General features: G+C 38.8%; 1 protein-coding gene across 1 annotated transcript; it reads left to right on the top strand.

Annotated features, from left to right (window-relative positions):
• The first annotated feature begins 7,197 nt into the window (after positions 1-7,197).
• tars1 (threonyl-tRNA synthetase 1) lies at positions 7,198-23,808 on the top strand. Its single transcript, XM_040156049.1, has 19 exons — positions 7,198-7,388; positions 8,289-8,366; positions 9,138-9,328; positions 10,599-10,722; positions 11,876-12,000; positions 12,736-12,853; positions 12,972-13,036; positions 13,721-13,799; positions 14,047-14,193; positions 15,106-15,204; positions 16,318-16,484; positions 17,333-17,495; positions 18,798-18,935; positions 20,524-20,601; positions 20,684-20,784; positions 21,151-21,255; positions 21,484-21,556; positions 22,896-23,010; positions 23,159-23,808. Exons 1-19 carry the CDS (start codon positions 7,329-7,331, stop codon positions 23,305-23,307), a joined length of 2,175 nt encoding a protein of 724 aa, XP_040011983.1. The 5' UTR covers positions 7,198-7,328; the 3' UTR covers positions 23,308-23,808.
• Positions 23,809-27,259: the final 3,451 nt, after the last annotated feature.

Here is a 27,259-nt window from a genome sequence, read left to right as displayed (position 1 = left end):
CACGTGAGTTCTAAAATTTTTTTGGTGTATCTACACTAAAATGGATGCAACGGAATGGGTAAGCTTTACTTTAATATAGCAGTATACTTCACAACTTCATGTCACTGTACTGTTAAGTAGAGGAACATTTTATGTGAGTGATTCACCTTGATTAAAAACAAGTCGAGCTCAGTGCTAAAACCCTTTTGAGAGCATATTTTTTTGTTTCTCCTTTGAAAAAGTTTTTTCTCCCCGGTTTACTGTGCTTCATTTGACTGCTGTCAGAGCTGCTTCATGTGCATGAGTATTTGAATTTCGACTCAAAGGGAGCACCTCTGCCTGAACCAGAAACTCCGCAGGAGGCTCAGTGGAGGAAGGCAAACGACCCACAAACAGACCTATGCGCGTGTGCCTGCGCGTGTGCATGTGCACATGCTGGGGAGAGGAGTGGGTAACAATGGGCTGATGTAGATCAGAAGAGCCGTCTCAAAGTATGTTATTTGTATTCATACAGTATGAAGATCTTTGAGTAAATGATTATTCATAAGGAAAGAGGGATAATCACAGACATCACAAATTGAATTTTTATTTGTTGGGAATGATACACTATTGTTTGGAAAATTATACAGGAAAGCAAATGTTCTGAGACTATCTAATAAAAACTGAAATATAAATAATGTATTGAAATATTTTAGAATAACAACAGTATGTTAACAGCCAGCTGCTGATCATCAGTTTTGATACATGGAGTATTCAGATTCACATAATGCTTTTCAGGATGTCCTTGCTTTTCTGTATTTTTGGACAATGTAGCTTGGGATTGCAAATTTTGCAGCCACCTTTAATATATCAGATTTCTGAACTAATAACAGACCTTCGACTGAATTACCACATAATGATAAGGTAACTTAGCATATGGATCATTTGGTAATGGATTACTATAACCATAGGCAAGTTCTGAGTCTATAGTCCACTGAGATAAACTGAAAGCATGGTAGAAATGGTGCCTGAAAACACAGAAAAAGCACGTTTACTGATGTACTGCACAACACCGTTGTTTGATTTGAAAAATGTTTGGCAGAAATATTAAGAGTATGCATTATGTAAGAGTGTGTGTTTTGTCAGGCTAATAATGAAAAAATATTTTTCTCTGAACTGTCGCTTTGTTTTTCCTCTTTGGCTTCTGAATACAAATAATACTGAACATGTTTGGGAAAATTGTATAAAACTCATTACTTGTGCGTTGTTAAATACCATATTTAGATTTTTGTTGACTTCCGAGAAGAAACACAGTGACTTGAAGCACACGATAGACTTCCTTGGTGGTGTTTCTGTAGTGACATATTGCAGGCTCTAAAATTCATACTAAGGGACATACTACATAAATCATTCAATTAGTACAAAGTTGAAAGAGACAAAGGTAATAAATGAGTAAATAAAAATCTTTGACATACTGTGAAGCCAAAGAAGTCACAATTGGAAATGTTTACATTTACAGTATGATAATACATGCATTATGAGAAAATGCTTTGGGCAACAATAAACACAATAATAATAAATAGAAATAGTATCAGGTCTCGCACTCAAACATGCTGAGGAATCCAGAGCTTGTGTGTATGTGTATGTGTGCGTGTGTGTGCCTGGGGGTGGGTGTTAGGACTGCTGGTGGGAATAGTGTGACAGCTCTCAGGAAGAGCCTGGGGAGGATTGGACCATCTCATAAAGGATTTTGCACCAGATGGTTGTCTCCCTGGTCAGGGTGAACCGTGATCCTCTCCGCCCTTGTCTCTGACCTGGTGTCATCCTTTTCCAGTATGGAGGGCAGCTGAAGGCCTGTGATTTTTCATAGTGGAGCTTGCCCTTGGAGCAGGAACACAGCAGGCTTATTTGGACCAGGCTCTAAGGAGGCTTTCTCTTACAGATCTGTATTATTAAATTGGGACTGGTTGTGAGGTGTTGATGACCCTCATGAGGCGCTGTGAGGAGATATCATCAGCTCCGAACTTGAAAAACATCTTCCTGCTCCCATAGCCAGGCTTATCGTCTATCTACATCCATTCTTTACAAATCCAGATTTTACTTCTGTGTTGCATCACAGATTCAAGGCTTTGCTTTGTGGATGTTGGATTTGGCTAAGAATCAGAGGGGTTGTTTTAATTGGGCTTCCCTAAGCCATAACATTTATGAATTCTTTATTCGAGAGGTATTCCCCAGTAAATTGGGAAATGTTTCATGTGTGACAGACAATAGCAGCAAATGACGATCCCATAGACTCTATTATTAAAAAAAAAGAATTTACCATGAAGGATTAAAATATTTATGATGCATTTGGAGCCAATCCCATCATGTATTCGCCTCTACAATTTCCTTTGAATGTGGAGCAGAGTGAAAAAGGCAGGAGCTCTGCTCTCTCCAGAGATGCCTGTAGACAAATGCTGGCTATATCAAAACTTCAGTGAGGGAGGTGACAATGTCAGCTGCTGAACTGTGGGGGAGTGCAAACTGCAGGCGGAAAACAGAGTGTTTGAGATTGGCTGGTGTTGGATACGGGCTTAGGTTGGTCTTTTGCAAGGTTTCTCTACTGACACCTAATGGCTAGTGATATAAAATATTTAAAAATATCTCCAAATAATTACAAAATGACTATAGACATGTCACATAAATCTTATCCGCACAGCAGCAGGGGCTCCCTGAATAAATCCACTTATACAGGGTCTTTGCCTCTGACACATTCTTTTTCCACTTTCTCACTATAAATAACAGGCGTCCCCTTTTCACTTTTTATATCACATCTTTTTTATGTAAAAAGAGAGAGGTGGTATAGATTTATTTTTTACAAGTTCTCATAATGACTTATTAAATCAGTACTCTATCAAAATGCATTTGTTTTACAACCTTAAATCTGAACCTACTATTCTCACTACTTTTACAGTGAAATTAATTCAAAAATGACATTCAAAAATTTGATTTTTATCGATTATTATCTTATCTTATCTTACGAAAGAAATGTATGCTTAGTATCACAGATTCAAAATGCATTTTTAAACGTATTTCTATAGTTCTACCGCTGGCACTCTATCTATTTTGGTTGAACCTTTTACATCAACCACTCTATGAGTGTGAACAAGAACAGTTTTTAAGGCCCAACACAGAGCCAAGAAATACAACATAGTGCCTCACTTTTCAATTGCTTGAAGGTTAATTATTCAAGACTTCCCTCCTCTCGCAACAAGCCGAGAACAGCAGGATAGCTTGGTAAGCTTCAGCTTCTTCTTTATTCCCTTGGAGAGTGTCAGAAGTTTAAGACCACTGTTCAACCATAATTGAAATGCACACGTTGTCTGAAGTCTGGCGCCTTCAGCCAAGGCAGAAGGAAAATAATAAACATAACCTCAGACATATCACACACGTAACCTTAGATACTCTTGCGATAAGCAGAGCAATCAGCAATATGATTATAATCAGCAACAACACTAGTCTGTTCTTTGTTATGTTGATTGTGGATGCATCGTGAGCGTAATGTGTGTAGATTGGTTGGTTCATTTGATTAAAGATTAAAAACATACCAGTACTTTGCAATTAATATGTTGGACATGTAAGCAACAACACACCAAGAATAAGGGGTTTCATAATTAGGTTTCTATAGTTTTAAAAATCAATTAAGCTCCACTTAAGGAGCTGAAACTTTTGTGACGTTTGCATAAAAAAGAAAACATGTAAATGCGACATAAGCAAACCTCTTACTGACAAAAACTGGATGTAAAGGCCTTCACTAGATTCACATACGGAAATCTCCACAAATTTCTATGTCGTTTGTGTATAGACGCCCCTTTTATTCTGCCTTCACGACATTTTTCCAGACCCCGTCTTTTCTCATTATTTGTTAAAGCTAGCTATAGAAAAAAATATTTCAACAAAGAAACAAATGCACAACAAAGCACAAACAAGTGCACAAGCTGCATTCACGCAATTTCGGCCAGATGGGAAGAACAGAATAAAAAAACCTTTATTCCGATTTGAGTGTGCTCACGCATTATTCCAAGGTGGTTAGCTCTAGTGCTAATCTTGCAGTCACGCCAGATACAGCTTAAATTAGCTGCTTTTGTTGTGTTGCGTATTTGTAGCAGTTTATTAGCTCAATCGATTATATTACTGTTAAAATTGGGGTTTTTTTTTGTTTTTTTTTATGTGACTGCCAGCAGTGGTGCATTTTCAGACATTCTGCCAACAGTTTGTTGACAAGTCTGTAGTTCTTTTCACCATGTGGCAGATATCGTCAGTGTCAGAAAATTACAAACAATTAAATATCAGAAACAATTGTGACAAAATTTCGAGGCTCAAGTGAATGGTTTTTCCCACTCGGCTGCTCATAATTACGGTTTAAGCGATATGACAGGAACGCAACACAACAGCAATACTTTAACCTCAAACAGCTAGTTTACTGGCTAGCTTTGTTAGCAGTAATGTAATCGAAGCAAATAATGAACCAGCAATTACAGAAAAGCTTTAATATACTTGTATCCACAGATAATGTTCAGACAAGGGCATTTCGGTAGTACATAAAAGATTCCTGTCAATCTTTGCTTGGTCATAGATCACAGACTAGATGGTGGATTGGACAATGTCAGTTAAAGAGGTATATTGGTTGCCAAGAACACAGTACCTGAGAACAGGGTAGGAATGAAGCTTGTTAATTGGTGCACTGTTTGCGCCTGCGTCTTGCCATATTTCTTCTATTTCACTCAGGATCTGTAAAGATGGCGGACGATACTCGTTGTCAATTCAAGACCAAACGTGAACAGGCTACCACTAGCTAGCTAACAACAGGCTTGTCCTATCAGACATCACGGTTAGGGTCAGGGGTTAGGCTTAAAACCCAATTCTCATTTCAATTGTATCATTCGTTTGAAGTGAAAATCAAGCGACAACTCATTATCAATGATCAAAATGAACAAGGTATTTTTTTAAACCAAAGATGCGCAACATCGTTAGTATTGAACTAGGTGCCTATTGTCAGAGGACACAGAAGTTTACCGAGTACAACAAATCACGTTGTGATCTTTTGCATACTAATTAGTTTTGCAGCGCTCCCGTTAAACTATAACTTCCATGGACCTGTGCCAGCAGCAGTTGCTACTAGCAACACAATGTTCAACTGAAACCAACCGCTGGTGGCAGAACAGCGGGCATCAGGACCTCCATTTACCCCTGGATTTTAGACCACAGAGCTCATCCCCCTGCTCTCTCGTCTCTGCCACTTCACAAATGATCCTGTACTCCAAAGTAACTCTGTAAGAATTTAACCGTAAAACTTGTTGTCAACACTGTAGCTTTGAGCCTCGAGCGCAGACGGGTGGTGCACAGAAAAATCACCTGATGCTTAACAGGAGGAAAATCATTCTTCAGACTAAATAGATGAGAAGGGCGGCTACCTCAGCAATAATTTAATTAAGAATAATCTAGTGATTTTACTCAAAAACATAAGATACCTTTCTATTTTTGTTTTTTTTTAATGTTTTTTGAACACCTTAAGAAGGTTGAAGCAAAAAAAGAAATTACTGTTTCTATTCTATTCCTCTCAGAAATGATTTTATCCAAAAATCTCCTAAAATGTACCACTGAGCACTGTGTGTGAGCAGGCTTTGCTCACAGTAGCATGTGATTTCAGTGATTTAAACCCCTCTCTCTGGTTGAAAGTGTGTTAAGCAGTGAAATAAGATGCTCAGCTTACATACTCATGGTTCCACCAAATTAAAGTATAACCCTGCTGTCAGTAATCATGTTGTGCAATATTACCCTCTTTCTCAAAAAAAAAAAAAAGATATGACAAAAATCACCTGCTGGTTTTCCCTTCCCTCCACACGGAAACACTATCACAATTGCAGAGTGTGTGTGTTTGCTGCCTGAACAGAAGTCTCCTGGAGCTTTTTATGAGGGCGTTGAAGATGATGATGATAAGGACACTGTCCTCGGTATTGTTTCCGGTGTATATTATATAGACTAATCCAATTATTCCTAAAGTATAGACTTAAACATATATTAATTAAACATATACTATTTATACTAAATACTATAAGAACAAAAAAATAAATAAACAAAACGTAAATAAAATAGTTACTATTTTCCCACCAAAATTTTTAATTCGGCAGTGTATGGACATTGAAGCACAATTTAGACTTTCATGTAAGGAGATAAAATTTACAGAAAATGTAACTGAACAGTTAACTGAGTAAATAAAACACGAAAAATCCGAATGCCAGTTTTAGAGACTCATATTTATTTTTTTTAATTGGGAGATAGGGTTGGTGGTGACCTCTTGACCGCAGTACTTCTAAAGTCTGGTTTCCATTTTTCATTAAATTCCTGTTGTTAATGTGTACAGTATACACTGCCTACAATTACTGTTGAGTTAACCTTCTAGGTGGCCCCGGGGCGAAAATTTCTTGCTGGCACTTTCTTTTTATCCTCAGGCACCCAGAAACCAAACAGTGCACTAAAGCTGAAATAATTAAATGATCAATCAATTACTTGTTTGACAAAAAAATTATTGGCAACAATTTGCCAACAAACAACTGTTAACTTTGGCTTGATGGAAATAATGATAGGCATTTTTCTCTATTTTCCGGTCTTCGGACATATTGATAATGAAAATAATTGTTGATTGTAGCCTTACAGTACTTCTGTGATGGAATAAAACTACATTGCCTGAGGCTTTCTCTGTGTCAATAACCTGATACGCAGAAAAAATTGAAGTAATTTGATGAAATAACCTTTTTATTGCCCCTGGGGTCGGGAGCCCCTGGGCAGTTGCTGTTGGTGCTCCAGCCTGGGTCATTCCTTGAAACTAAAGAAGAGAGTTAATTCATTTCAAGTCTAAGAATTAGAAAAGAAATGCCAGATAGTTCCACTAACCACTGTAGCCAAAAAATAAGATTACAACTTGCGCATTATTTGAAAACAAGTCATTGAGGCCTTATTACAATGCATTATTTTATGTATTTTGAGATGGTGCTGGGTATATGGATGATAGACTACAGGTGTAAATGCCTTGCAACATGCTCATAGTCTTGCACTAGGTTCGAAGACCAAAGCACACTGCTTTAATTAACTGTCTTTTTTTTTTTTTTTTTTAAAGTTCAGTTAAAGTAATGTAATTTAAAGCATAAACTGATCTGATAAACACCCGATGTTATCCTCTGTCATACCAAGCACCGCCTACTACGGCAATGTTGCATCAGAATCGCAATATCCGGGAAACGTCACAAGCCGGCACCCTTACTGCTAACTGTGCACATTTCACAGGGGTTTGAGAAAGTTATCTCTAAAAGTGAGGTAACTCTTCACTGGTGATGGCTGAACAGACCGTCGCGGAGAAAATGAGCGCACTGCAAGTGGCCGAGGGAAAAAAGGTGATGCTTCACTTTCGTGACCGGCTACATTTACGTCATATTAGCCGGCTGGCTATCAGCTAGCCTAGCCACTAGTCAGATTCATGATATCATTTAGCCACCAGCAATGCGATGCCAACGTTGAGGCTAGCTAGCTAGCGTTTATTAGGTAAGGTTACGTTGGCTTTGCCGAAAAATGTTTCTCTCAGGATAACAGAAGCTTAATTTTTTTTCGTTTTACTCTGTTTAGGGGGTAAGATGTGCCACATTGCAATTAAGCAAGACCGGGCGGCTAGTTCGGTTTAGCAAACGTGGCTTTCAGGAGACAGCCCCTCGCCAAACTCAGTTCAGAATTCTGACAATTAAATGTTCAGGGCATATCGGTAGGCTTGCACACATGTTGGGGCAGTACTTAAGACCTTGCATGAATCACTTATGTTCACTATGCAATCGGCACACACCAAGTGGACCAAGCGGATTTTGATTCATATAAAGCTCACTCTTAAAATCTGGTTTGTACTCCCATCCATTTCTAATAACTCTGGTGATTGTAACTCGGTTATAAGTTTTTATTGGATCTCTCACTGAATTTACCTCAGCACTTTTTATGATTGGTCTTAAGTCACATTCTAACTGCTAAGTACTATAGGCTGTATACCTAGGTCTGTTAGAAATAAGATTTTTGTATAGTGTTCGTGTGTTCCTGTGCCCAATAATAGCTGTTTATGTTACCATTGTTATTTAAAGCATTGTGTAGGTGTGTGCCTTTGCCATCTGTGTAGAAATAGTGTGCAGTTAGTATCCATCTACTTGTATCTGAATCAGCTTCGTACTAAACTTCGTCATTCAGTGTCATCCTTCCACTGTATTGTTGATAAAACTAAACTAACTCACTAACGTCGTGATGTAATTTTTGGAAAGGGGGGAACTGAAAGCGGTAAAGACGGAGGAAAGAAGAAGGCTAAAGGCGCTGCTGGAGACTCTGGAGGCAGGGCTGAGGTCAGTTGCTTAATAAAGTGTCAGAAAGTATGTACATGCCATTATTAGATATTATTTAAATTACTGTTTTACAAGAACATAAGTCATTCTCTATGTCCAGTATTTGTGTAGATCTGTCATTCAATGCTCACGCATCTAATAGCACTCGTGGGGCAGCTCCATGATTAAAAACTTATTTCTGTCTCTGTTTGTATGACTGTTGTGATATCCAGCCACAAAGGAAAATGGGAAACACTGCATAGGCTTCTAAGTGTAAACTCTAACATTCAACACTCCTCTTGAGCAAACTTCCCCAAAATACTAAGTGTGTAGTACCTTACCTTTTCTACTCCATGTAAATAAATGGACAAACAGAAACATTTGTGTCACATCAAGATAGTTCCAGCACTGCTACAGTTAATTTTCAAAGCAAAAAATGTTTCAGCAAGCTAAAACATATTCTGTAAATATCAGGTCAGGTTTCAGTCTCCCACTGTCAGTGTAATGTCAGCATCTCTGTGCTCTTAACTGTTTTGTAGAGATTTTCCTTACATAACTAAATAAAGCATAAGATAGTTGGCACTCATAGAAAATAGTTTAAAACCTTTTTCTGTGTGCCTTGCCTTGACCATCATAGTTTGATGTCTAACCACTTCGGACTATCAGCAGGGATTCTTTTTTCATTAAGAGGGACATAAGCAATTTGTACAGATTAAGATCAGATGGAAATGTAAACACAGTGACAGCATTGCCCACAGCCCATTTACTCACACCTTTTTTGTTTTCATCCAGCTGTCACCACCACCTCAGTACATCGATGAGCGTCTTACTTTGTACGCAAAGCTGAAAGCCGAGCATGAAGCCCTGATGGCAGAGAGGGCCGCGAAGAATAGCCGAGCCATTAAGGTGACCCTGCCTGATGGAAAGGTGGTGGAGGCCGAGTCTTGGAAGACCACACCGTACCAGGTGGCCTGTGGAATCAGGTCAGTGTGATGATGGGACTGATGCCTGACTAGATTTTATTGTTTTTTATTGAATGTGGCACCTCACTTTCATGTAGCACAAAAAAGAAGGAAAACATCAAGGATACTTCGGGAATTTAATTTCCAAAGAATAGCTGTCAAGTTTATTTGTACAGCTTTTAATCACTGTTACAGTTTCAAAGGACTTCAAAACACCCACATTATGAAAACAGTAATTGGAAATGACACCCACCAACCTTAGACCATCCACTGAAGATGAGAAAATTCTTTGACAAAAAACCTCATTAATGTTAAAAGTAGAGGAAATTTTGCTTTGGCAAAGACTGGAACTGAGCTCCCTACCAGCATGGTCCAATGTACAATAAGTGCCAAGACTGTGTTAACAGAGATTAAATGTTTATAACCACAGGGCACATGAACAGACTGCACAGTAAACAAAGTAGAAGGCTTGAGGAAATGTCAGGAGCTCCATCACCGTTTATTGTAAGAGTGGAAGCCAGCACCCCCGCTACCTGTCTGTAATTTCTTTCTGATGCAGTGAGCACATTGGTTTATATGGCTGCTGTTTTTAACCTTTTGTGGCCCATAGGTCTCTTTTTAGGTCCTAAAATTCTCATGACCGAGGCATTGGAAAGTTTTGTATTGTAATTTCATTAGCTGCATTAAAGTCGTGGCACTGTACTATAAGCGGTATCTCTCTATCTCAAACCAACACACACCTTGTAAAATGGGCCAAACTACATGTACAGTACGACTGGAGTTGACATCAGTGTCACATGATCAGTTCATAATGGAAAACTCCCCAGAAAACCTAGATTGTACTTGGGGCTGGGAAATATATCAATATATCACTAATTGCCATTGTAATAATATTGTGGAATTTTATTTATGTTGCTGATTGTGTTAAATTGCAAAAATTGCAAAGAGCAAACACAGATCCCTGTCGATGATTTCTGAAAAGAATGTCAATTAATGCCCACTGAACGTTATACACAGTGCAACTGAAAGCTTCAGTTTTATTTGATGTTATCATGCACTAATGCACACATCTAGTCGGCGTGTACTACAACAAATACCATTTAAATGACCAGTGGTGGAAGGTGTAATGGAACATTTAATAATTTAGTTAACATAATAATAGCATATTTGACTTTTGACCTTCGACTAGCATACTCTGCTTAAAGTGTACCAGCCAATACAGTGTCAAAATACAATTGATTTTTTTGTACATCCGCAATATGATTTGGAATATTTTATGTTTTCTGTCCAGTCAAGGCCTCGCCGACAACACAGTGATTGCAAAAGTGAACAACAGTGTGTGGGACCTGGACAGACCTCTGGAAGATGACTGCAGCCTTCAGTTGCTCAAGTTTGATGATGATGAAGCTCAGGCTGTAAGTACCCCTTCGCCCTGGTCTAACACAATGTGCAGAATAAATCTAAATTTTTTTTTTTTTTTTTTTTAAATCCATACATATGGATCGGTAGACGGGAATGACTTGGTGGAGGGATGGGGCATGGGCCAGGGAGGAACCTATTAAATTTTGGTGCAGATTCGGTTAAATGGGAAGCTCCAGGAATTTTTCATCACTTTCCTTCACAGTGTGTTAAGTTTTATTTGAATTGCTTTCTGTTGGTACTAACTTGGAGTCTATGTTATATAGAATACGCTCACAGAAAGACTAAAAATTGCAACAATTTTTCAGATTTTTCACCATTAAACCTCAGCTGAGAATTCAGAATAATCAAAATTCTTTCCTTAAAAATTATTTCCTAAGACTTTAAAATATGTTTTATCATAAAATGTAAATCTGCTTTTTTTGGATTTTCTTAGTGTTGAGTGATTTTTAATGAATCCAGTGGTTACTTAACAACACACAGCATCTTGAAGAGTTTGTTCAACCATATTGATATACACTTAGGGCATGATATCTTGGCATGTAAGGTTAAAGTGGTGAATGAGAGGTTTACAATTAATAATAAACCTCAAAGCTCTGTGATACACCAAGTGTCAGAGCCACAGAAACATTAAGAGGAGATTTAAGAGTATAAAAAATTACTGCAGTCATGCACTGTCATAAAAGTGACAGCAACTGGTCTCTCTAAAAGAATAATGAGACTTGTCCCCCAAAAAAAAGGGGAGGCGGGGGGGGCAATTTCATTGTCATTGTCTTTACAAGTTACTGAACCATTTGTCAGCTCACATTGTCAAGTACTTACAGTAAGAGATTCCAGGGTCTCAGTCAATTTGTTTTCCACGGTACCTTTTGTCAGTAGGTTTTGTAGCACAATTTTGTATATGTTTATCATATCTTTTGTATTGTCAGCATTCAGAAGACATGATATAGATTGTTTAAGTTGTTTGTTAAAGCCTTTGAGAACATGCAAAGTTTGCTACTCAATGAATGATTGCATTATCAACACGGACATGAAGGACAACCATCTTGATTTTCGAGCACAACCATACTTGTCAGTCTTTATAAACACAAAGGGATAGACTGGATTCTTGTTTTGCTAAGTGGGCCATATTTTGTGTATATTGTTTAGGTCTACTGGCACTCCAGTGCCCATATCTTGGGTGAAGCCATGGAGAGGGTGTACGGAGGCTGCCTCTGCTATGGTCCCCCCATCGAGAACGGCTTCTACTACGATATGTTCCTGGAGAACAATGAGTGAGTCGGGTTCAGGTTGGTCTGTATAATTTGTGTTAGTCAGCTCTCAGTGTTATTTTGGTGTGTACTTCAGGGCTTAGCAGCTGTCAGTCGGGTTCACCGTATGAGACAGGTAGCAAACATAAAACAGGTGGATTGTAATGACACTGATGCTGTCTAGCTGGATTTTTCTTGGTGTGGATTTGAAATGACATCTTTCAATATCTGCCTCTGAGATTTGAAACCTAAAAGCACATCTATTCAAAATACAGAATTACAGATTACTTCAGTGAAGCTTTGAAAGTGTGTTGCGACACCCTCAGAAATTTGAACACTTCTTCCTCGTAAACAGCTTTTTCACTTGACCTTTTCCTGAAACAGATACATTTCTCCCAGCTTCAGGCTGCAGGAGAGCGTGAGGAGGGCTGTCTAATTAATTCTACAACCTCTTTAATGAAGTCATTTTATGCTAATGGAATTCTTGGAGACAGTTTTTTTGCAAGGATATTTTGACATTGCTCAAGCCCTAAAGCCAAGGACTTTAAAGTATTTGCCGATGCTTGGCAGAGGTTATCGGTTTCTGGAAGTCGAAGAATTACATTGGTGGAAAAAAAAGGTCTGGTCACATCCATGATGCCCTCTGGAAACTGTGGCAGACTAAATTTAGCAACTGGAGACATTTTGCATATTAATGAGTGAGAAAGTCATTGTTGAATGTACTGTTCCTATTTGATTATCTCTTGACGTTTTGGACAGGGGTGTATCGAGCAATGACTTCCCATGTCTGGAAAACTTGTGCAAGAAAATCATCAAGGAGAAGCAGCCGTTTGAGAGGCTAGAGATAAAGAAGGAGACTTTGTTGGAAATGTTCAAGGTATCTTAAAGTACTCACACACACACACATACACATGCACATAGAAAAAAGAAAAAAAAAGCTGTGAGGAGCATTGCATAAATACCAGGACATGAAAACCACCTTTTGTCCTTTACAGTACAACAAGTTTAAGTGCCGCATTCTGAGTGAGAAAGTCACCACTCCCACTACCACAGTTTACAGGTGAGTCCAGGACCTGTGCTTGTGAAAGTTTTGTTTAAATGATAATTCTGGTTACTGTCTATCCCCTGAAAAGACCAAAACCATAAATTCATTGATCAGACTGACAAGTACTGTGTGTGTATCCAAAGCCTGATGCAGCTCATTAATCTGCGCCGCAGAGCTCCATTATTGTCCAAAAACTATTGAAAACCTATGAATGAGCCAGGCCATTACACCGGGTGACATATTCCTTCTTCATTACGGTGAACATGGGCACTGTAGTTCATTTCGAGTCAATCAATGCAGCATACATGATCATGCTGTAAAAAATTCTCATTATCACACCAAATACACAACTGAAAATAGATCCCAATAAATAAAGTATTTACTCCTATGTGAGTAATAATTGTTGAAAGTACAGTGCCCCGTCGTTTAAGGAAATTGTTTTTCCTTTATTAAGAGTAGAAGGATATATGTGGAAACAATTTCTAAAAGATTTATGTCTTCAGTGGGAAGCAGTGAGGTTGGAGCTGAGCATCAGACAGAGTAGGGAAGTCATAATGTATTGAAAGATGGACTAACACATCCTTGGCTTTGGTCTTTTTATGAGATTTATTGACAACAAAAATCTAAAGTATTGCTGGCCCTAAACACAACTGGTTATTATAGCATAATTTAAAAAAAAATATTCAACATATATTTCAGGTGTGGTCCCTTAATTGACTTGTGTCGGGGGCCGCATGTGAGACACACTGGGAAAATCAAGGCCCTTAAGATCCACAAGGTGAGCCTTTTTTTTTTTTTAAAGATGTATATGAGTTACTGCAAAGTGGTTGTTACAGTATATGTGGATTTACTGTTGGTTAAACCAGATCGGACTTCAAGTACTCGAGTCTGTGCCCTAAATGTCTGGCAGTAAGCAAACTTGTCCCCATTTCTAGAGCGGAGTGACCTGATGTTTTATTCTCAAGGGATTTGTTGCACCCAAAAGAATGATGAAAGCTAAACATATTCCTTTTGTGGTGTGCTAGAATTCGTCTACATACTGGGAGGGAAAGGCGGACATGGAAACCCTCCAGAGGATCTATGGGATCTCCTTCCCTGACCCCAAAATGCTCAAAGAGTGGGAGAAGTTTCAGGAGGATGCCAAGAACAGAGATCACCGCAAACTGGGCCGAGTATGTACTAAAATGTGAAGAGACTGTTGGTTAGCAAAACAGTTGGTGTCTATAATCCATAATTTTAAAATGGTCACCAGCAGATTTCATTCTTACGAAGGTGGGTTATTTACGGTATGTTGGTATTTGTCTGTTTAGTTTGTGAAGCTGTGATTTTTCTGCAGAGTTGCAGTGATGATCCCACTCAAAACAAATATGTTACGAAATACAGGAAGAATATTTCTAAAGTGTAAGAGTCAGGGTTGGATTTGATGTGTGTCTGATGAAACCACTTCACACCTTCTCAACAGACAAGATATCCAAAGACATTTCTGAAAAGTGTGAAAATATTACTCGTGGTGCATTCGTAGCAGTACGGTTACATTTTCTGGTAGAGAACCATTATCCTACAACAAGAAAAACTTAAAAAAAAAAAAAAGTTTTTAGATGTCAGAGAAAAACACTTAAGGAAGTGTCACCTACTTGGTGAATTGTCAAAAAGATGTTCATTTACATGTACTGTTAATTTACATGTCAATCAAGAAATAAATACTGAGAATGACATGATAGAAAATTTAGTCATGACCTATTTTCAGCTATGAGTGATGGTAAAATTAACCCATGGCATAAAGCAGCATTCAGTTAGAAAGCTGCTAATTTAAGGAGCAACTTTGTTCATATGCAAGGGTATTTTTATTGTAGTATAATCTCTAATTTTGTTTTTGACATGGCACTGACAGTTAAGGGTGTTTTTGTTGTTGCCATTCGTTCAATATAATAACAGGTTTGGAAAAGCGAGCTGAGCAGTCATTGTCAGACAAACCTAGTTATGTTAAATATGTGATGAGCTGTTGCATTATTTCATACGGAAACCAGTTTGGGCCGAGTGGGGCTCTTTTCCGTCCCACTAACAAACTTTTTTTTTTTTTCCAGGAGCAGGACCTGTTCTTCTTCCATGATCTGAGTCCAGGGAGCTGCTTCTTCATGCCAAAGGGGGCCTTCATCTACAACAGCCTGATTGAGTTCATCAGAGTAAGTCAGAGCTGTCAGACCCACAGCGGTGAAGTGCGGTGATCTCACTCTAAAGTTTAAGACATAAGAGAAGACACAAGTTATGAGGCAGAGAGTTAAAAATGCAGGAGGACCTGGGGAGAAGGAAAGAAAAGATTTGTACCTTTAGTCGGCCTTAGTGAGGACAATATTCCAGAACTAAATCAAGTTATTTATAAAACATTAACTTGTGCAAATTCCTATCCATAACTTCTCTTCGCACAATAATTATGCTGTAAATAGATTTTGACACATCTAATGTATGTTTACTCAATATGACATTTCTCATTATTGGCCAGGTAATAGAAAAACTTCACTCAGTGTGAAATTAAACTTTGAACACAAACTTATTTTTCAAAGCCATTTAATTGTAATGGATTGAAACATGTAAAACAGACAGCACTGAATAAATGATCTTTAGTTAACAACTGCTCTGTTATAAAGCCACTCACTTCAGTATGATTTAAAGCGTTCATTTTCTTGTGTTTCAGTTAGTGCAGTCACAATGCAGTGTAAATTGGAAGTAAGTTCACTTTAATGTGGTAAAATAGATCTGTGACTAGGGAGATTTTGAGTAATGAGATCTGTTTAAAAACAGCTTTGCCTGTACAAGCAACATAACATCTCGAATATCCAAATATTTGTAGCTTCTCTGACTTATTTTATTTTATTATCACTATTAGCTGTCTTTTTTTTTTTTATTTATTTTAAAACTGATAATAAACAAAACAGGCCAACCCAAAGTGCAATAAAGCATATTTTAGTTTTCACCAGATCCCCTTCATAATGTGTAAACAAACAGGAATGTGAATATTCACCAGTATAAACATTCTTAGAGGTAGTTTGCTTTTTCAAAATATTAGCCTTTGCCTGCAGAGGGGTTTTTTCCTTTTTTTTTTTTTTTTTTTTTTTTTTTAAAAAAAAGGATATGCACTATTTATCAGTGAGTCCCCTGGTGCCGACAAACAGTTTTAACCAGTTTTTTGTAGGTGTGACGTGTAAACAGAATTATGAAGCTGAGTTTCTTGTTGTAACTCAAAACGGTCATTGAAGTGAAATCTTCTTTGTGAGAAAACATTGCTCTGTCCTTGGCAGAGTGAGTACAGGAAGAGGGGTTTCCAGGAGGTGGTGACACCCAACATCTACAACAGCAAACTGTGGCAGACCTCTGGCCACTGGCAGCACTACAGTGAGAATATGTTTTCCTTCGAGGTTGAGAAGGAGACCTTCGCTCTCAAACCCATGAACTGCCCCGGACACTGGTGAGGCCTCCTTTTCCTCACAGTCAGAATTGTTTGAAAGTATGGTTTTAATTTCAGCAAGAAACTCAAACATAAAGTATAAGGAAAAACACATCCCCTTCTGTTACACACTGTGTATCAAGTCGTGCTCTGATATTTTTAGACGGTTCCTGTCTGTAATCAGAGAAGCAGCTGTGTTTGTTGGAAGCATTAAATGAGCTCACGGTACTGTTGTCACAGTACAAAATGTTTTAACCTTGTTAGAATATTTAGTTTACTATCTTAAAAAAAAAAAAAAAAAAAAAAAAAAAGTCAAACACAGTACCGAGGCAAACAGGGACAACCATTAAGTAATGTTATACCACACCTGAAGAGCTTTATAAGAGTTTCCCCAAGGGTTTTGTTATCAGTAGTACACTCAGTCACACACAGTCTTTGTGAAATAGCTTCATATTTCACCTTTTACAGTAGTCTGTCATCGAGTTCAGCTCAGCTTGTAATGGACTGATGCTCTTGCCATGTTTTCAGTTATTGAATGACCCAGTTCAATTTACTGCTGAATGCTGCATTGCAGTGTAACGAGTCAGACTGCAGCTCTTTGTATTCAGATCTTTTATCTCCTTTTGACTGTTCCAATCTTCGTGCTATCCACATGGGCATCCCCTCTGGTGATCATGCTTAAATGGAAATTGAGCTTGCAAGCACATTTTGTCAAAGTGTTGAATGTCAGTTAAATCAAATTGAATTCAATCTTTCACAGTGGTATTGAAGTAGTAGGGTAATTTTTAAGTTATTGTGATAACCCTAGGTTGAAGTTAGCGGTTGTATTTTGTTTTTTACGCTCTGCTTGTTTTTGTGTTTCGCACCAGTCTGATGTTTGATCACCGGCCGCGCTCCTGGAGAGAGTTGCCCCTTCGGATGGCCGACTTTGGCGTCCTGCACAGGAACGAGCTGTCAGGAGCCCTGACTGGCCTCACTCGTGTGCGCCGCTTCCAGCAGGACGACGCTCACATCTTCTGCTCAATGGACCAGGTGAAGCCTGCACTGATGCACTGACATTACTCTGCCAAGTTTTCTGATGAAAGAAGTTGCCTGATGGGAAGAGTAAATGTGAGCTTACCAGACTGCTGCCTGTTCCTCATCTCTGCTTGAGGCTAGTGACTCGAGGCCACATTAGCCTCTTACCCAAGTGTTGGCGGTCACGTTGCATTGTGCGTAATGTAGTTGCCAGGTTTTGACAGGGAAAGAGAATGTGTGGAATAAAATTGACAGCATCTCTGATTCTGCTGCACTGATTTTCATCCCATATTTGACAGGATTTTATTCATACCACTGTCACATTTTTCTGGCAATACCTCCGATGAATGTTTCCACTGTCTACTTCGATAATTAAAAATGCAGTAGATGCAAAATACCTCAAAGCTAGTTAAACAATGCTAAGACGAAGAACAAGCAAACAGTGGTGAACACAGTGGTAAGCCATTACACAGTTTTGAAGGCTCTATACATCTGCATCTTGCCTTCACAGTTTAATGAATAAATTCAGGTAATGTTGACAGTGAAAGGTCTGTCACATTTTCAGATAAAGTGAGGGAACCCATGGAGCTGCTGCAGCCCGATACAACAACTTGCTTTTGAAGACCTTTCACCAGAGAGGAGCACTGCCAAAATCAGTGCACACAAACAGGATTTAGGAAGAACGAAGAGATTTCTTAATTAGTTTGTTCAAATGTAATGACAAACAACCTGCAGCAGGGATCCCACTGATATTGTTTTCTCTGTATCAGTAGTGGCTGTGGATTGGATTGTTAATTATTTGATTGCACTTTGTGCACAAATTATTTCAGTTTTAATTTCTCACTGTAATTGCACCAGCTGGGAAGCACTTCTTGTACTCTTCGTCTTTTATTATTCACAAAATCCAAGCAAACTTAAAGCAGACTGTGGTTCTTAGGACAGATTTGCCTCAAAAGCAAGTTTTTCTTGCCACTGTGTTTTATATCATTATTCACACTCAAATTGCTTGCTCAAAACCAGTGATTGATCACATGTGATGCAAGTGCACGAAACCCCCACAGGGACTCAGTAGCAACATATGACACAATTATATCAAGATGAAGTGTTTCCAGTAGCTGTATTAATATGAAAATGAGCAGTTTATCATCAAATAAAATGTTGGATAACCTTTTCATGGCATCATATAATTTTGTTCTGAAGTAATACTGGAACAACCAAAGATCAAATCAGACATTATGCTAGAAATTAAACTTGCAGCCGTGTCCAGGTGGATGACACCAATTCTGTTAATTTTTTTTTTTTTTTTTTTGACCCCAGATTGAGGAGGAGATCAAGGGCTGCCTGGACTTCCTGCGGACTGTGTATGGTGTGTTTGGCTTCACTTTCAAACTCAACCTCTCCACAAGACCAGAGAAGTTCCTGGGGGACCCGGAGGTGTGGGACCAAGCAGAGAAGGTAATCAGTATGCCTCTCGTTTCTCTCATATAGTAGAAAATCTGAACAACTCTCACAGAGCCTCAGTGGAGAGTTAAGATGCTGATATGTGATATTATCAAGATGGAAATTACAGAGCCACTCCACAGACAGCAAATGGAAGAGTGAGATTTGTAGACCCAGAGAACATTTATATTTCAATGGGTTTTATTCTTTAGAACTGCCATTAGTTCAGAAGCAGAAAAATGTCTTCTCCAGAGAATCCACATCAATGCAATCACTGTCAATTCACTATGTAGACCAGGTACATTTTGCATCTTTGGTTCAGATTTCATTTGCGGGAAATGTGTTTTAAAACAAGCTTTTAACAAAGTAATAGCATGACTGAGCGAGTTAACCTGAGTGATAGTTACTTTTTATTGCTTGTTGCTTTTCATTAGATGAAAAACAGTGAGGATCATTCTTGATACACCTTCAGGTACAATAGGTGAATCTTCCAGAATCAGTATTAAATGACAGTTGTTAGATAAATGTGCCACACGTATTCTGCATTGTTTTATCAGTACCACAGGTGTATAAAGCACAACAATGAAATATTATAACTGCAGTGCACATTGACACACTCGATTTTCTATGCTGCTGGAAGCTCCTGTCCTACAGAATACTTACTTTTTTACACCTTGAAGTCCCCAACCATGTGTCATCTCCCTCTTCATTGATTGTTAAGTTTTTATCAGATTGATTATCTTGTTTTTTTCGGTGGCATAGGGTCTGTCATCTTAGTCTACTGCATGCTGCTTGGTGTCAAAATGTTTTAGAGTTTAAAAATGCATCTTCTGCTTTCAACACAAAATGCTCTATTTTTCTCACAAATGAAAGATTTTATTTTGACTTGGGCTTCGATAAAGCACCAGGAACTGCAGTCACATTTCTACTTGAAGGGATGACAATTCAATAAGTACTTACTCCTTATTATTGGCTCTATTTTTCCTTCTGTGTTTGAATTTCTGGGTATTTTTAAGTATACTGTTTGCCGGCTGGAAGAAGAACATTACTGTTGCTTGTGGAAGTTATTTTTAACCTGTTATTTCATTAAGATTAAATCTAGCGGTCATGGCAACTATTTAAATATTGAAGAGTTTGTTAAAACTGCAGTGTAGAGATTGTGCTGCTTCTTACTGACTGTATGTGTTAATCACAGAAATACAGAGAAGTGTACCATCATTAACAGTTAGTTACAGTTCTCAGAGTAGGGATGGTATGTGGTAAAAAGTAAGAAAATTACAGCTGCTTTGCTTGACCTATCAGGACACGTTTCTCTGAGGAAAACATTCTCTAATTCCAGCACTGTCTTTTTATTAATGTTTGCATGTACAAAGGTGGAAAATTTCTATACCCAAAAAAGTAACTTGTAAACTTGGCATAGTCACTGGAACAGAACATGTTTCCCCTTCACCTCATTAACTCCCACAAGTGACCGTAAAATATTATTGAGACGTTAACATTTCTCAGTTCAGTGATTATTTCCAGATGAAGAAAATAACACCACTGTTTACTTGTTGGTCAGCCACTGATATCGTAAGAAAGCAGTAACTGTTTGTTTTTACAGCAACTGGAGAACAGCTTGAATGACTTTGGGGAGAAATGGGTTCTCAACCCAGGTGACGGAGCTTTCTATGGACCAAAGGTGAGCTGTGCACTGCACTAATGATGTAGTTAGACTGTGAAACAGCAGGAGAGCTACTGCTGATCACGTCCTCTATTTGCAGATCGACATACAGATCAAGGATGCCATCGGTCGGTACCATCAGTGTGCCACAATTCAGCTTGATTTCCAGCTCCCGATCCGCTTTAATCTCACCTTTGTTAGGTAAGTCCCGTATTTGGGTTTGTTTAAAGTAAAATTAGAGAAGAATAGAATATTGTTATTATTGCTGCAAATGCCTGTATTATAAAAGTGAATATTTTGTAATCAGATAACATTATCAAAGATAGAAGTTTCATATAAAGACGTTTAGAAATCAATCCAAGGTTTTTGTAGCTGCCCCAGAGGCTATAGATTTTTAAAATTTTGCTGTTAAACCAGCCTCTCTATCTTGTAAAGGGAAAAAAAGATCATTAAGTGTGTGCAAATGATGAAAATATTCTAATTTCACTAGATGATCACTTTTGTTTTCCTCTTTTTCTTTTTGTGAGTTCCTAATGGTTTTCTTCCCCCCTTCGAATGATTTTGTAGCCATGATGGTAACGACAAGACGTCACCAGTCATCATCCATAGAGCCATCCTGGGATCAGTAGAGAGGATGATCGCTATTCTGACTGAAAACTACGCAGGCAAATGGTTTGTGAACAGTCGATTTTAAAAGGTTGAATATTCACCTAGGAACTGACTCCAGACATGAATATTTTTGGTTTTATTGCAATTGTCTGAGAGCATTGCTGATGATTTTCAGATTTATGGGCTAGAAATAGAAGCACCTCAGCTCTGTTGGGCTGTACTTATTTCGATTTCGTCTGGCCTGCGTTGCTACTAACCAACTAAACGGAAATATTTCCTGTTCTGTTTCAGGCCTCTGTGGCTCTCTCCTCGTCAAGTGATGGTTGTACCTGTGGGACCAACCTGTGAGGAGTACGCTCAGAAGGTAAGCCATGGCCTCAGCCACTTAAGCACATATTCGCACTACAGAGACGGCGATCCGTACAAACGGTACCCTGAATCTCAGGCACTTTAATTAAACACTAAGCTGATTGTGAAGTTGTTTTACTTGAGCCGTCAGTGTTTTATCACTGATGCACATGGTCACAGGCTGGAGCCCTGTGCTGTTTCATGCTTGTCGACAAATTCTAGTCAGCTTTGTTGAGATGCCCTTGAAGTATGAAACTTCTTTTAGATGGCTGAACCAAACCTACAGTTGGTTACAACTTTGTTTTTATCTCCAAAGCTTAGGCCATGGGCTCTATGATTTATGATAACATTGTACTCAGCAAAGTAATTGCTGAAATCTTGGAAGGTGGCAGCATTGCTAAAAATAAGTCTGACCAAGAGACGAGTGGTCAGACAACCATACAGGTTGTAATGAAGCCGCAAGATTAGCTACCACTTTATTTAAAGGTAAAACCAACAGTGAGCGCCACTAAAATGTTCGCAATAAGCATTTTTTGCACAGGAATAGTGTGCACTGAACTACAGCAAGTAAGGTAGGTCAAAATTGAACCAAGAAGTCAGTCTGTAAACTTCATGGTTGTTTAGAGTGAACATTTTTGGTAATCATTTTACAGTTTGCCTTCGTTTCCTCTCCAAAAAAAGCTTTTAGTGATTTTGCGGTGTTCAGAGATCTCGGCATTACCTCGGGAGTACATTTTTATAACTGATAGAACAAGAGTCTGATCATTTATTGTGCTTAGAGCTGCAATGATTGGTCAATCGACAGAAAATTAATTGGCAACTAATTTGGTAATTGTTTTAATTTTTAAGAAAATATTCGTTGTTTCTAGATTCTAAAATATGAGGATGTGGTGCTTTTCTTTGTCACACATGATAGTAAATTGAAAATCTTTGGATTTTGGACTGATGGTCAGAGAACCAAGACATTTGAATATGTTGTTTTTTTGAAACTGGAACCGTCATTTTTGCACTACTTACTGTAATTCAATAGCGAAAGTGATTAATCGATAATGAAAATAATTGTTCGTTGCATCCCTAGTTGTGTTGAACACGTTGTTACTTACACAAAAAGCCAATATGTAATTAAACAGCTGTATGGTCCAGATATCCATGTAACTGGAAAAGACAGCAGGTCTGCACACTGATGATAATGGCTGTAGAATTCTTAATCCTCTCTATAGCCAAATTGTCCAAAATGTATTCATGTACTAAACCACCACTGAAAAACGTACAGTAGAATTTGTAGAAATCTGTTAAACTGATTAGGGGACTTAGCTGTTTTTAATAGTTGGTTGTTTCTCTGGTTCACGTGGCAGGTAAAGCAGGAATTCCACAACAGCGGCTTCATGACTGACGTTGATCTCGACCCCGGCTGCACCCTGAACAAAAAGATCAGAAATGCACAGTTGGCGCAGTACAACTTCATCCTGGGTCAGTGGCAACACATGCTTTCTTTCACTGTTCTGTCTGTCATTTCCAAACCTTTATCTGTTCCTCACTGTCGCAACATTGATTTTTTTTTCTTCTTTTTTTTCTTTTTTTTTTTTGTCCTCTTTGCATGTTTGCCTTCTCGGAGAAGTGGTGGGAGAGAAGGAGAAGACAAGTAACACTGTAAATGTCCGCACTCGGGACAACAAAGTGCACGGCGAGCGCACTGTGGAGGAGTGCATCGAGCGTCTGAGACAGCTCAAGTCCTCCAGGAGTCGGAATGCTGAAGAGGAATTCTGAGCTTTCCGAAAAGCGCTGCCATCAGTTCATCCCTCTCTCAACAGGAACTCGGATCCAGTAACTTAAAAGGGCCATGTGGTTGGAATCATTTTTCGACGAGGGATAAAACTTGGTTCACATCATTGCCTAGTCTTTCGTTCTCAAGAAATCACATTTTTTCTGATTTGACAATACTCCTTTACTACTGGTGTCTTCTGTTGCCTCTTTACTGTTACACTATGTTTTCAGTCATCAAGTCTCATGGTTGCTGTACTCCACAGAATGAAGTATAATTGTCATTATCCCTTCTGCTTATACAAAAACACAAGTAGTGAGACTGTAATAGGATTAGGTCTCTGAACAGCTTTACAGAACACTTCTGTACCATTGAACTTCTCTTCAAAAACCTTTTGCATATGTAATTAACTGAGGGGAAATGGTTTGTACCAGTTGTATCAGTCACTCATTATTTCTTCAGGGAATTGTACTTGAATTACAATTTTGCTAATTAAACAATCTATTCTACAGTACAAGACTCACCTTTTTCTTCTGCTGGGGACATTTCAGCACCAAATTCTTCTCACTTCAGGGTTGTGTCTTCTTCACTATGCTGTCGTAAACAAGGAGGTCCATTGGTCATCTGTGTCAGAATTTGGAGAAAAAGACTTATTAGGAAACGCGCAGATTAAAATGCTCCCAAAATAATCACAGCAATGAGGCAGAATATTGGCTGCTGACAAAGTCAACGTGCATTTTAATTATACTATAAAGAGGTGTGAAGACAGAAAGGTAGAGGCTTTCGTTGCTACTGACAGTCTCCATCACTTATCCGATGTAGTTTTTTAAAGTCACAACTGACTTCACAAGTTCAGGATTCTGCACATTTAGGCCAAAATTGAAATTATTAGATAGTTCGCGACCCAAAAACATCCAATTTTCCACAAGGGGGATGTGGAATCGGTGAGATGAGTTTCCGGGGAGGTGTACGAATGTGGTAAAAGTGGATCCTTATCACCCTCCTTCAGTGGTGTGTCATGTGCTGGAGGGTAAACACCTGATGCTTCTTGATATTACATGCTTACTGAACTCAGAGCATTTACTTGTGCCGTCTGCTCCATTACACTAAAGCATGAGTGAAATTTTTCATTATAATATTCCTTCTACTCTGCTTTATACTTTTTAAAGACAGTAATAGGAGTCTTTATTCCTTTTTCTCATAAGAGGACAATGTTTCCAATTACATGTGACGACCTGGATGGAACATGCGATTTACAACCATCTGTGCTCCAGTTGATCACTTCCAATCTCCTCTCATTTCTGCTCGAAACAAGCAAAACTACACTTTGTGATACAGTTACAGTTTTTGATGATGTATACCATCTGCACATCCTGCACACAGCTCTCACGTTAAGTCTTGCATTATTATTCCAGCCACAAGTGGGCGCTACATCTGTATGCTCCGCTCAGACAGCTGGAGCAGACAAATAGTGAGAGCAGTGTTTCAGCAGTTTAACAGCTGGGAGAAGTGGCCCTGCACCGATTAATTCCAGTGGACTTTTTGTGGAGAAAAACACACCACAAAATTGGTAAAAGAAACTTAATGCTTTTGTTGTGGCTTCAACTGTTGCATTTATTCAGCGACTGTTCATTCGGGTTCAGCATTCATGAAGTGCTTAACAGGTTCAACGTTTGGAAACTCCCGTGATCCTTCTGGCTGTAGGACATGGCAGTACCTGTTTGCTGATTTATTTGGAAATTACCTATTTAAATCATGTAAACTTCTCCCATTAATTTAAGTTGGAACATTAGCACTAAGGTTAAAGTTAGAGTGAAGCATGGCCCCGCTCTGAGCCCAACTCTGAACACAGGCAAACAAAAAACATTGATTTTGGCTGCTCTGCAAGTTGCAAGTAATTAAAACAAGTGAGAAGCCATCAGTTACTTTGGCCAATTTGAACTTTTCAGCACCAAATAAAACATGTTCACAGGTTAGGTTTTTGGGGTAGGTCTATATTTTATGCTTACTGAGACACAAGTCTGTGACTTAAAGAGACGTATTTAAAACCCTTCCCATTATTTTGTTGAATGCAATGTTAGTGTTTCGGTTTTGTCTAAACGTTTCAAGGTAAAGTTTGTGATTGCAAATGCACCTAAAAAAAAAAAAAAAAAGACTAACAAAAAAAGGGCTGACGTGGCCCTCATACTCATAAACATAATCATATATGTTCAGTATAAAGGTTCACTTCTATAATGAAATAGGACAGCTGAAATAAAACTACTAGAAAAAGGAAATCAGATGTCAGAAACTAAAAATGTATCTCTCTGCTGGTGTAAGGACATGCTTCTATCAAGTCTGACCACAAGATGGAACATCTCAACCAGGATCTTGTGGGGGTGAGGGGCTAATGTCAGTGGAGTGTGGGAGAGAAAAACATTTTGATAAGGGGTTAATGAAAAAGTCAGTGGAGTAGGAGAGTGTCAACAGACAGAGCGAGACAGCCAGAAATCTCTGGGGATTCGGCTCGGCGGTTGACTCTCAGCCTCCCCGTGAATCCTTGCTCCCTCTTTCCCCGCTGGATCCTTCCTGTATGCTTCACTGACACTGACCTGGGCATGAAGGGTCACAACGCTTCGCTGAACTGAGCAAACTCTTCTCTCTCTCTCGCCACACATGCATTTTAAGGTATCAATTCACACGTTAAAAGGTCCCACTGCTGCAGCTCTTTACTTAGATGATGCTGGGAGAAGCCCTGGTATGAAAACTTTACAAGTGGGCTCTCTTTTTATGACGGAAAAACCAGGTTAGTGCACAGTTTTTGAAAGTCTATTGTTTTCATACCAGCCTTTTTTATCGTTTGCTTTCTGAAGTACTTTGTCTGTGACATGGTTTAAAAGCACTCAATTACTTGAGTTGATTATCAGTTCTTTTAAAAGCATAACCAAAATTTTCAATCAATCTATCTCCAAAAAAAAAAAAAAAAAAAAATGATAGTGAACTACATTCCCGACAATCTCCACGGAGAGTTTTTCTAATAATCTAACTTAAAGGAATAGTTTGACTTTGTGGGAAGTAAGCCTTTTTGCCTTTTTGCCTTTTTGCCTAGAGTAAGACGAGTAGACCGGAACCACTCTCATGCCTGTGCGGTGAACATGAAGCTGGAACCAGCAGCTGGTTAGCTTAGCTTAGCAATAAAGACTGGAAACGGGGAAACAGCTAGCCTAGCTCTGTCTGAGGGTAACAAAATCTGTCTACCAGCACCTCTAAAGCTCACCAATTAACATGACAAATGAAACTCTTTTATATGGATTTTTTTTTTTTTTCTTAAAAAGAGATATAACAAGTTAAATTGTGAGCTGATAGGCAGATTTTTGATACCTTTGGAGAGCTGTTTCCCAATGTTTCCGGTCTTCTGGCTCTAACTTCAAATTGAAGAGACACACATGAGAGTGGTATCAGTCTTCTCATCTAACGCTCGTCGAGAAAGCACATTAAACGTATTTCCCAAAATGTCAAACTATTCCTTTAAAGCACGTTGCAAAAGCTGAGATTTCTCATCCGATCTGCCTTTTTCTTCCTCAGCAGTAACAGGTTGTTGTCCTTGTTTTTGTGTTTATTTTCCTTTCTCACCATGACAACTGACAGCATCCACTGCTCTTGTGTATTCAGTCTTTACGATGCGTGTAAAAGGTTTTCTCCCTCAACTTTGTTTTTTGCAGTGACAGCCAAAAGCCAAAAGGCCTCCCGTGTGACACAGCCATGTTTCTCCACCCTTTCATCCTCACGTCATGTTGCTTCTGGACCAAAGAAATGCATATTTGAATCCTGACCGACAATTTTCTTCTCCAGAATACTTCTCTGTCTCTGCAGCAACTGCTACCACCCTTGCCACACACACACAAACACACACACATGCACACACGCACACACACACACACACACACAAACACACACAACCTCCTACTGCACCATTAC

The sequence above is a fragment of the Xiphias gladius genome, chromosome 19, assembly GCF_016859285.1.
Source record: "Xiphias gladius isolate SHS-SW01 ecotype Sanya breed wild chromosome 19, ASM1685928v1, whole genome shotgun sequence".
Taxonomy (NCBI): domain Eukaryota; kingdom Metazoa; phylum Chordata; class Actinopteri; order Istiophoriformes; family Xiphiidae; genus Xiphias; species Xiphias gladius.
Note: the sequence above shows the minus strand (reverse complement) of the source record. Positions and strands in the feature narration are given on the sequence as shown.

Excerpts from the sequence above, each read along its gene's own strand:
- tars1 (XM_040156049.1), top strand. The coding sequence starts at position 7,329 with ATGGCTGAACAGACCGTCGCGGAGAAAATGAGCGCACTGCAAGTGGCC. Across the intron at positions 12,854-12,971 it reads CTTTGTTGGAAATGTTCAAG|TACAACAAGTTTAAGTGCCG; the intron begins GTATCTTAAAGT and ends TGTCCTTTACAG. Across the intron at positions 21,557-22,895 it reads GTGAGGAGTACGCTCAGAAG|GTAAAGCAGGAATTCCACAA; the intron begins GTAAGCCATGGC and ends TTCACGTGGCAG.